The sequence below is a fragment of the Haemorhous mexicanus genome, chromosome 14 (assembly GCF_027477595.1).
Source record: "Haemorhous mexicanus isolate bHaeMex1 chromosome 14, bHaeMex1.pri, whole genome shotgun sequence".
Classification (NCBI taxonomy): domain Eukaryota; kingdom Metazoa; phylum Chordata; class Aves; order Passeriformes; family Fringillidae; genus Haemorhous; species Haemorhous mexicanus.
In genome coordinates this window covers 14,513,428-14,524,170 of record NC_082354.1, presented here as the reverse complement: position 1 = coordinate 14,524,170, position 10,743 = coordinate 14,513,428, and the positions used below count along the sequence as shown (strand labels likewise).

The 10,743-nt window shown below is 48.7% G+C and overlaps 1 protein-coding gene across 3 annotated transcripts; it reads left to right on the top strand.

Moving 5' to 3' along the window:
• The first annotated feature begins 1,460 nt into the window (after nucleotides 1-1,460).
• On the top strand, nucleotides 1,461-9,431 carry LOC132333887 (V-set and immunoglobulin domain-containing protein 4-like). Of its 3 annotated transcripts, XM_059859432.1 has the most exons (9): nucleotides 1,461-1,628; nucleotides 2,301-2,657; nucleotides 3,215-3,496; nucleotides 4,357-4,431; nucleotides 5,086-5,163; nucleotides 5,456-5,524; nucleotides 6,236-6,349; nucleotides 7,527-7,548; nucleotides 8,618-9,431. In XM_059859432.1, the coding sequence occupies exons 1-9, from the start codon at nucleotides 1,469-1,471 to the stop codon at nucleotides 8,799-8,801; spliced, it is 1,341 nt and encodes a 446-aa protein (XP_059715415.1). In that variant the 5' UTR covers nucleotides 1,461-1,468; the 3' UTR covers nucleotides 8,802-9,431. The 3 variants fall into 3 exon arrangements, with proteins under 3 accessions (XP_059715415.1, XP_059715417.1, XP_059715416.1); XM_059859434.1 differs by lacking the exons at nucleotides 7,527-7,548; nucleotides 8,618-9,431 and adding an exon at nucleotides 6,936-7,504; XM_059859433.1 differs by lacking the exon at nucleotides 4,357-4,431 and having other exon boundaries at nucleotides 1,462-1,628.
• The last annotated feature ends 1,312 nt before the right edge of the window (nucleotides 9,432-10,743 follow it).

Genomic DNA, 10,743 nt, shown 5'->3' with positions numbered 1-10,743 from the left:
CCTTGTGCTCAGCACAAATGCAAAACATAACCCCATATTAGCCACTGTGAGACAATTAATTCTACCCCAGCCAAACCACTGTCTTTGACTTAGTTCAAGGCAATGTAGGCTTCTACCCTCCTCCAGCAAGCTCTGTTCCCTGCAAAGGAGCTGCAATGATTTGACCTTAACGTGGTATTTTCCTTCCTTAAACCAAGAAGTGCATGAACACTGCAGCCCATAGCAGCTTTTGCTGCTTCTCCCTGTCCCAGTGGCTGCAGGCTGGAGTGGCGTCTCATGGGAGATTTCTGATGGAGGAATACAGGACCACAAGGGAGGATCCCACTGTGCCACTGCAGACCCAAACCATGTCTCACTAGCACCACAGGAGAGCTGTGTACACTCCAGGGGCTGGGATTTGGTTGGCTGCATTGAATTAGTCTGATTACTTGTATTTGAGGACAGGATGTTGAATTTGGGTGTAACAACAGCAAAAGCTCATTTCAGTTCAGCTGAATGCAAGGAAGCAGAAGAGATTCTTTTACTAGAGCAGAAAAAAAATTGAGAGCTAGCTGTAGAAAACAGCAAAAGGCAGTGAAATCCCTTGAAAGGGATATTTCAGTAGAAAATAGATACTTCTCTTAGACAGGGCTAGTGCTCAATTACTGAATTATAGAGATTAACTATAACATTTGATGAATAGTAATATATCATTACAGTAAAGAAACCATGATTTCATTTCAAAGATTTTCTACTGTGACAAGTTCCTCTTTTTCTCTCTGGGCATCTCCATGTTCACCTGTTTCCCCAGTAGTCTGAAGGCACTGGAGGGATATATGACCCCAATCAGGGCCTGTAATTGAAAACAATTAACCAATTAAAGCAAACAGCTAAATTGCTCTGTGAGGAGGGAGTATCATTTGTGAGATGTAGTGGGATTGGTGGCTCAGATGTTTGCAGCTCTTGGGAAATTTTTGGCTTTAGATTTGTATACTTGAATTTGTCCTCTTAAATGTGGTAGAGTGATATAGAGTATTTCAGCTAGAAGAGGCCTACAACAATCATCTGTCTTGCACTGGTAATGTAAAGATTTAAGGAGTTTCATGAACTTAAAGCATAGTGGTGGGTGTCACAGAAGCTGGTGAGAAAGTGAATTGTGAGGACCTAGAAGGCTTAGCTCCCTATGACTTCTCTCTCAGACCTGTGTGTGTGTAATTCCACGTTAAAGCTTATTTGTCAGCAAGCAACACAAGGAGGAAAAGAGGAAGAAATGGTTGCCTAGGAATCAAAAGAAATAAAGGAAAAAAATTTAAAAACCAAAGGGGGGAAAAACATACTCAACAGAAAATACAAAATAGTGTAGAAGTAATTCTTAAACTTTTTTCTTCGCACCCTTCCTCAGGGTTTCCGCTCTGCCCACGCCTCTGGTGGTCACTGAGACACTTTCTTCTGATAAAGAGGAAGGAAAAACCAGCAGCCGTTGTCCCGGATGCTCGGTGAGAGAGTGAGCCCAGGCAGGGAAGTGTTCCTGATTTACCCCAGCCTGGGGAAAGCAGATCAGCCTGGCTGGAGAGGGAGCAGCCCTGCAGGAAGGATGGGAATGGTGCTGCGAGCAGCCGTGTTCCTGAGCTCCCTTCTCCACTGCAGCGGTGAGTGTGGGCTGGGCACAGGGCCCTGCCCTGGCTGTGCTTGGCAGGGGCAGCTCTGTCTTGGGAAGAGCTTAGATTCAGTCCTCAGAGTGAGGGAAATGTACCGGGACAAAGGCAATGGTCTGCTTTTTTACAAGAAAAAATGTTTTAGGTTTCTTTACCCAGTGGTTTAAGTTTCTCATGTTTGGCTCAGGCTGAGAGAATGGTGTGTTTCAGAAATACAAAAAGGCAGTGGAGGAGGGAAGTCTTTGCTGTTCCTCACAAGCCCCAAGGGTGATGTTGGGGGCAGACACTGGCTGGGACCAGGGAGCTGCAACTTGGACTTTAGACCAACGCCTTCCCTCAAGCCCAAGTTATTGGATAACTCTGAGTCTGTGCTCTACTCAGTGCTGGTGGTGGCAGGAAAGCACCGGGCAGAGCAGGAGAGCCAGGCTGCACCCATGGCAGGAGTCAGTGCCCTGGCCATCAGCTACCTCCCATCTGTCTCATGCCACACTGATTTTTGGTTAACCCACCCCTGAGCAGCCCAGCCCTCACACTCCCCACTGCCTGCTTGTGTTTCTCATCTGGTGGGTTCTCTTTGCCAATGCTCTTGCCATGGCTTCATCACCTGGGAGCTGCCTCCCCCTGGCTGCTCTGTGGCTTAATTTTCAACTTCCTTTCTTCCTGCAGCTTTTCTGGACCTGAGTGGTTCCAGTGAGATCAAAGGGGTCTGGAAGGACTCTGTCACTCTGCCTTGTGCCTTTGTGCCTGTGGAAGACCTCGTGCAGCAAACCATCACCTGGACTGTGGTGCATGACAAGGGTTCAGGTGCCATCATTCGGAGGGATGACTCTGGGGACCACGTTCTCCTGTCTGAGTACAGGGACAGAGTCAGCATCCCAAAGCATGCCCCAGGAAATGTGTCTCTTCTCATCCGGACCCTGGAGATCTCTGACAGAGGAACCTACACTTGCCAGGTCACCTGGAGAGACAGCAACAACAGCCTGATAGCAAAGGAGATCACCACCAGATTGGAGGTTGTTAAAGGTAAATCCAAGAAGGAGGCTGTTCAGGAGGGAAGGCTTGGCTCAGGACGGCGTTTGGGAATTAGAGCAGGTGGGCAGTGACTGTGTGTTTGCATGCAGAAGAATTTTGCTGATCAGTGTCAGCCTCAAGCAAGAAACAGCAAAGAGGTCAGAGAGAAATTGTGCCCAGGACACAGCACCCTGCAGCTAGGGGAGAACCTGTGGCTCCTCAAGGACCAGTTCAGCCCTGGCTCTATCTGTAGCCCGTGGCTCAATGTTTCCCAGTGGCAGGCAGCAGTGGGGAAGTCCCGGGGATGCTCTATTGCTGTACTTTGACTAAATTTCAACAGCATATGCTTGCCCTCCCTCTGCCCAGTGTGGGGGGTTTAGAGAGGCACAGAGACTGCAGACACCTGTGCGGCACAGCTGCGCTCATCCTGTGCAGGGAGGTGATGTGAGAGCCGAGCTGCTTCCTCCTGGGAAGGCACCGCCAGCAAGAGCGAGAGCTGCTGCGGCAGGGGGACCGTCCCCAGCACAGCCAGGGCTCCGTGACCCGGGCCCCTCTGCTTTGTGTTGCAGTGGCAGCCACCAAGCCCATCATCAGAGCTGCGGAGCCGGGGCTGACGCTGCCGGCCGGAGCCAGCACCAGCCTGAGCTGCGAGGCCGGCGGCTCCCCTCCCATCAGCTACCGCTGGTTCCGGAGCGGCCCGGCGGGCACAGCCGAGCTCCTGAGCAGCGGCGCTGAGCTGGCCTGGCCCAGCCTGCGGCCCTCGGACAGCGGCACGTACTTCTGCGAGGCACAAAACAGGGCTGGGGCCGGCGCCGTGCAGCGCAGCGATGCTGTGCACCTGACGGTCACAGGTGAGTGCCGCGGCACGGCCGGCAGCACGAATCCTCTGCAGGGCAAAGGAACCGCATCCTCCTGCCCTGCCCCGAGAGAAGGAAATGCCAAACGCCTTCAGCACTCTCACACAGCCCTGCGTCCTTCTGCATTTCCTGTATTCGGTTTCCTCCTCTTGGAGGAACTGCTCTTTTCTGATGCAAAAGAGGACTTCTACTTCAAACATTCATTTATTCATTCCTCTGTGGGTTTTTTGAAGTTCTCCCTGGCTCTGTAATGTTACCCACTGCACTTCAGCAAGTTTAGACAAGGAGTCGGGGCTTCATTTTGAGAACCAGGAACGAGTGAGTGGTAATTCAGTGGCAGAACAAACCAAGCTGGCCTTTGCTCTCCACCACCAGCTGCGTGTCTCAGGGAGACACACTGCACTTCATTCCAGGCTCTGACCCCTCCAGGCTCTGCAGGACAGTGTGGGACAGGTTGGACTCAATGGCCTCAGAGGAATTTTTCAATCTAAACGATTCTATGATGGGTGCCTGGTGGAAAACTTGCAGCTCTCCTTGGCTGGTCACTGGATCAGCACAACTGTGAAGCCCCTGATGGTAGAGCCAAGCACAGGCACCTCCCAGTGGCCTGGGAAAGAGGCAGAGCCTGCTGAGCTCCCAGGCACGGAGCTCTGGCTGAAGCCCTGTGGTGCTTTTCCCAGCAGTCCCACCCTGGAGGGAGCAGCACCGGACCAGGGCTCAGTGCTGCATCCCCCTCCTGTCAGCTGGGAGGGGGCTGCTTCCTCCTGCTCCCACCTGTGGGGAATTCTGTACCACAGCAGCATCACCATGGTGGTGAAACCCCTGTGTGAGCCTCTCCTCCCCTCACCTTGCAGCTCTGCCCACAACAACAGCAGCTGTGCAGAGGAGTGTGGGAACCACGGGGGGACACCACTCAACCACCAGTCAGGGTGAGAGCAGTGACAGCTGATGGCATGGATGGGGTGTTGGAGCAGTGTGCCACCAGTGCTTGGAAGTGGTTTTATTGCTGGGGAACAGAGTCTTGGCATTACTGAACTTCAGTCCACATGCCTCAGCTTTGAACTCGGATGTTTCTGAAAGTAGATCTCCCTTCCCTCAGTTTCCAATCCACGGAGAGCTAATGTGTTTTCTTTGTAGGAGGGGCTCTACGTGTCTTAGGACTGCTGAAAATGTCATTTCCTGAGTTGCTGAGCATATGGGATGGGATGTTCTGGGTTTGGTTCTTTTCTAAAGGGGTTTTTTGCTTGTTATCTGGTCCTGAATGGAAGCTGCTGAGGGGAGGCAGATCTGGTGTCTCCAGTGGCAGACACAAAGGATGCAAAAGCTTCCTCAGACCCAACTGAAACCATGTACTTGACCAGGGACAGCAGTTTGAGGGAGGGCTTGTGGTTTCCCATTTGTTTTTGTGGGATGTGGGAATTTTTGCCTGGAGTAGAGCAGATCTGCTTGTGGAAACTTTCAATGGCTGAATTATGTTTCATCTGAATTTATGGTGCCCCAGCAGCCACATGGGGATTGTGGAAGCTGGTGTTTGTCTCCGGAAGCTGAGGGAAGATGTTGACAGGTGTTGATTGTTCTTGCAGAAAAACCTCAAACAGAGCTGGTGTCTGGAGGTACCTCAGGAATCTCTTGGACTCCATGGGGCCCCACCACTACTGCAGGTGTGTGTGTACAGAGGTGCCAATGCACACAGGTACCTGGTGTGTGAATATGCAGTTTGGTTATACATAAATATGTATATATACCACATATAGTAGCCATCCAGTGACCATGTGGTACTGGTGGTACTCTCTCTATAGTATAGTGTATACATAGTGCTCATTGCTGCAGTTTGCCTTGTAAAGGGGCTGGAAGCATTCTCTTCTGATCCTACAGCTCAAATCCTAGATATCCTGGTGCTAGAATGAGGGTTGGAAGTGCACTGTCAGACTTTAACTCCTGCTTGTTTTCCAGATCTGCCCATAACAGCAACGACTTCTGAGAGTGGTGTGGGATATCCAGGGAAGAATGAAACAATTCATGGTAAGTAAGAGCAAAACCAAGCTGAGAAGAATATTAAAGACCCAAACCAGATGCTCTGTAGTCAAAATTACTATTCTGCCTTTTTAGCTGCAAATTGCATTAACTAAGCTGTTCTCAAAGGACCCAGATAATTCATGGTGACTCTTTAAAAGGCTCTGGATGTTTTTATGGAAGAACAAAAAAAAAAAAAAAAAAAAAAAAAAAAAAAGCTAAAAAAAAAGCTGACATATGGGGCACACAGAGTTGTTGCTGTGTTCCTGAGCAGTCAGTCCATTTTTTATCTTGGACTGTCAAAACTGAAACGGCAAAAAAGCCTCAATGTGTGCCTCAAGCAGATCTACACATCCTCCAGCTTTGCAGCATCGTGACAGGTTTAGACACTTTCCAAACAGAACTGAGCAGCATCCTTGAATGCAAAGCTTTATTTCATTACATGTAGTGCAATTACCCTGCCCAAGCTGACATCCCTGGTCACCTCAGCATGAGATGGACACTGTACAGCTGGGGTCCCTTGGTGAGGTGTACACAGTGCTGGCTCACACAGCACCCACTCAGAGCCACAGCACCAAGGCTCTGTGGGGACACAGCCCGCTCTGCTCAGGCAGGGCTGGCTGTTGCTGTCCTTGGGGACATGGTAAATGTCATGTCCCTGCTGCTGCTGTCACCCAGGAGGGCTCCCCTCTCTGAAATTCCTCTGTTGCATTGCTTTAGAATTCCAGAGGACTGGCTTGTCCCTGTACCTGGTCATCCTGATTGCTGTGGTCTGTGGTGCTGTGGTTTTCCTTATCATCTCTCTTATCACTTGCATTAGAAAGCCCAAAGATGGTGAGTAGAATGTTCTGGAAAACCTGAATGTTTTACTCATGCCCAGCATGGCTTTACCTTTTTTTGGGTTTTGGGGGCTGGAGCAGAGCTTGCAGCCACTGGCTGCAGCTCTGGCACCTGCATCTTGCAGGCAATAGATGACACAGATGGTGGGAGATCCAAAAAGGCAGAGAAGTCCTTGCAGCCAGGAGGGTCTTCCAAGCACCAGCTGTGGGGCTGGGGCAGCAGTGGCCCTGGTGCTCCTGAGCTGCACCCTCCATCCCTGCTCTGGCTCTGGGGCAGCTCAGTCCCTGCCCTGCAGCCCATCCCAAGGTGTGTGGCTTGCTCTGCCACAGAGCCTTGGGATGGTTGTCTCCCACTGCTCCTCACAGACATCCCAAGGCTCAGACTCACCTGCTTGGCCAGGCTTATAGTTCCAAATCTTTAAAGTCTCTGGCAGAGGGTCCATCCTGTCCTGCTGCTGGGAAGTGCCTTTGGCAGCAGGTGCTGCTCAGTAGTTCCTGTAGTTGGCACCCCGAGGGAAGAGGTCACTGTCAATTCTCCCTGTTCCATATGAATTTGTTTCCTCTCTGGTCTTTGGTCATAGGATCCATTCACTGAATGCTCTGTTCCCCCTGCACTGCCACCAGAAATCCCCTTGATCAAATGTTCCTTGGAGCCCCCTCCTCAGCAGCTGTGCAGGGAGAACACAGATGTGCTTTGGGGTTTGAGATCCCACAGACTTCATTTTCTCCTCTGTTTCACTAATGACCTTCCTATGACTCCATGCTACCAATTAATAATAAAATTGTCAGATATTCCTTTTGCCATTTTTCTTATTTTTATATTTTCTTTTTTTTTTTAAGGAATCCCAAATAGCCACTTTCAAAACTGTTCTTTATTGACTCCTAATGAATAGGGAAACTGGGGAAACTGTGGACTTCTAGTTTCTAACCTCAACTTTATCTTTGACATTGGATCAAAATAACCCAGTTGTGTGATAACTGGGTTGTTTTTGTTTTCTTGGACTGAATCCTGGGAAACTGAGTCATCACCCACCTGACATGATATCCAAGGCTGTTATTTTTGTTCTGTCTTGAGAGGTCATTTTCTTAAACCAATAAGAAAAACAAAGCAGTTCTTTTTTTAAGAACGTAAATGCAAATTATTGACACAAATTCTGATTTTTCTTTTCCAGCTCAAGTCTATGATGTAAAATTGTGAGTATAACCCTTTATCTGGCACATTGAGTCCTGGGGGGATGTATCAGAGCAGAAATAAAAAGCACTGCTATTAGCTGTCATAATGAAAACCCCCTTAAGCAGTCTGGCTGAAGAGGTTCAAAGTTAGCCCAACAGCACGTTGTAGGATGGCTTGTGGGCTTTCCACAGCAACACAGAAAGTGGGAAGAAAGATCCTTTTCATGGCAAGAACAGAATTGTAGAAGTGAGGAAGAGCTGCTTATTGACTCCTAAGCCCAGGGGGGGCTACTGAGGATGACTGCCAAGGCTAAATTCTCTGTGTTTTTCCAAATGCAGAGGAAAGGAACTCCCCTTCTAGAGATCATTGGTTATACTCTGATTTATCCTCAAAACATCCCTGGCTGAATTTGCTTCTTCTAACCATAGCTAGGAAGGAAGTTGTAGCTATTTCTAAACTCAGGTTTCACATCCTGATCTACTTGTAACCTGTGGAAGTTTTACTGAAAAGCCTGATAATACAAGGAGAACCACTTCTCTAGGTATGAAGTGCTGCTGACTTGAGTATTACAGTGGGATGTGCCAGCATCCCAGTGCTAGGCTTCCCCAGCAGTGTGTAAGGCAGCAGTTTAAGTAACATTTGAACCTGAGCAATGGAACAAATGCTGTGATTACATTTCTCCTCAGAGGATCTATCTTCATTTAAAAAATATTAGATACCATAAGCCAGACAGTGGATATGGGCTGTTTTCAGTTCTCAATTTACACTTCCTCCAATATTTTTTATAAATATTTATTTCTCTTCAGCAATTATCTGATTGTGCAAGAAATGGTGGTAATCCTTTCATTGCTTGCACGCCCTTTGCTGCCTCTCCCTGGAAACTTTCTCAGGGTTGGAAGTGATGCTGCTACAATGCCCAAAGTTTTTTGGCCACCAGAAAGCAAAGGACAAAATTCTCTCCTTCAGAGTATTGCCATAGTCCAGTGGCCCGAGTTTACACAGGTTTGGGTCAGACCATAATACTGCCAAAATCCTGATGGCTGGAGATGTCTGTTTACTCTGGTTGCTATTTTTGCTTTTTGATTTCAGCCACAACTCAAGAGCAGCAGCTTCTTCCAGCACAGGTCACTATGAGGAACCCATCTCTGCCTCTGAAAACCACTATGTGATGGAGCTCAGTGAAAACAAAGTCTCTGAAGAAGTAAATAAGAATGTGTCTGGCTCTGTTGCCAGCCCCCAAGAATCTGAGTATGAAGTAGGGGACACTTCGTAAGAGCCAACAATGCTCTGCAGATACCAGTCCTGAGGAGCACCTTCACCCAGACAAAATACATATTTATTTTCCCTTCTGCCCCTGACAAATAGGTTGGACAAGCAGTGGCTGCTCTCCCTTCACCGTCCCTGCAGTGAAAATGCAGGAACTTCAGTTACAGACTGCTGTATAGAATCTCTGATTTTGTTTTCCTTGATTCCATTTCACCACCTCTATCCACTAAAGCCCTTTGAATGCTGCAGCAGGCAGGTCCCAGGCTAGGAGCACTATACTGAACTTACTGCTTTATCTGGCCAAAATGACCAGTGTTTCCAGCCTTTGTGTGGTGGGAGGAGAGCCAGCACCAGGGGCTGCTCAGCCTCCCCCTCCCTGTGGGTGAGCAGGGCGGTCAGTCACACTGGGGTCTGAGCTCTCACTGCTGAAACCCCATGGGTAAGGGCTGCAAGGAATCCCACAGCTTGCCCCAAAATCACTCAATTCCAGCTGCACTGCAAAGGCACAGACAATGCAGCCCTCCAAAAGTGGTTAAACAGCAGTGTTATCCTGGCTGGACAGCCAGCACCAGGAGCTGATGATATTAAATACAGCTGTTGTAAGGCAAGCTCATTAAACTGAAAATAATTCCGTGAATTATGGTCTCCATGTGTTTTGTGTCTGCATGCACTGTGGGACAGCTGGACAAGGTCCAGGTCCTGACTTGGTCTGGAGTGTACCTGGGCAGAAGAGCAGCTGCTGTGCACCCTGGGCAGTGGCAGAGGATAAGCTGAAGTCACAGCAGCTCATCCCAGACCAGCAGATTTGTTTACCAAACCCAGAGCTCAGCCAGCCTCTGCAGAGCACTGGGAGGAGGAACTGGGCAGCCTGAAAAAGGCCAGCATCCGATGGTGCTGAGTGAGACTGCAGAGAGCACCAGCAGTGGTGTGTGGTGACTGCAGGTAAGGGACATCTGTGATGGCTGGGGGAGTGCAGCCCACCTGCAGCACCAGGAAAGAAACGAGAACTCAGAAGACACTGAACACATGGGGCGCTTTCTTGGAATCAGGAGCTGTTTACAAGGATTTGGGCAAGCTAATAGCAACCCAGAACTAATGTCATTGGCCTGGGAATTCCTGGGAAGGGAAGTGAATTTTTCAGAGAGAGCACTTGTACATCGTGTTTCTTCTGTCACACAAGCTTTAAGGGGAAATGCTAATTTACACAAATTTCTGTTTCTTGAAGGGAACAATGTTATGCTTTGACAAATGTATGATTATCTGATGTGACAGAACTGTGGTGTGAATGGCTGGAGGAAATCACACAATCAGCTTCTGAGGCACATCCAGAAAGTACTCAGTAAAATACACTCTGTTGAGTCAGATCTGTCAGTTAGCTATGGCTGGACCAAACAAGAAAGTCTCAAGTGAAAATTGCTTCTTTTTTGAGTGCATATGGTTGAAAAAGAGTACTTTAGGACCTTTCTTCTTAGGTTATCTACTTTTTGGTCAATTTCTCATAGTTGGGCACTGAATTTCATCTCCTTGAATGCTAAGGATCTCATTGATCACCAGAAAAAATGGTAACAAACTTCTCTGGCCACTGGCAAACTTTGTCAGAAGATGAATGTAAGATGTAGGCTCAGCAGAGCTGGTCCCTATGAGCAGGCTCTGAGTGACCATGGGGGGACACGGGGACTTTACTGTGTCACCTGTAGATAGCCCAAGATGAGTAGCAGAAATGGCAGAACAAAGAGTGCCTGAGCTGTGGTACTTGAAGAAATGACCCTTGAGAGAGTGTCCTGTCCTGTGTGTGGGAGGAAGGTGGGTACCTGGGGGGACAGGCTGCAGTGCCTCACCTGCAGCACTGCGTGGGAGAGAGCAGCAAGTTCAACCCAGAGCAGAGACACTGGAATAAAATACTGCATTTTAATAAACCAGGTAGCTAGCTAACATGTCTGAGACTTTGA

Excerpts from the sequence above, each read along its gene's own strand:
- LOC132333887 (XM_059859432.1), top strand. The coding sequence starts at position 1,469 with ATGCTCGGTGAGAGAGTGAGCCCAGGCAGGGAAGTGTTCCTGATTTAC. Across the intron at positions 1,629-2,300 it reads CTCCCTTCTCCACTGCAGCG|CTTTTCTGGACCTGAGTGGT; the intron begins GTGAGTGTGGGC and ends TTCTTCCTGCAG. Across the intron at positions 6,350-7,526 it reads CATTAGAAAGCCCAAAGATG|CTCAAGTCTATGATGTAAAA; the intron begins GTGAGTAGAATG and ends TTTCTTTTCCAG.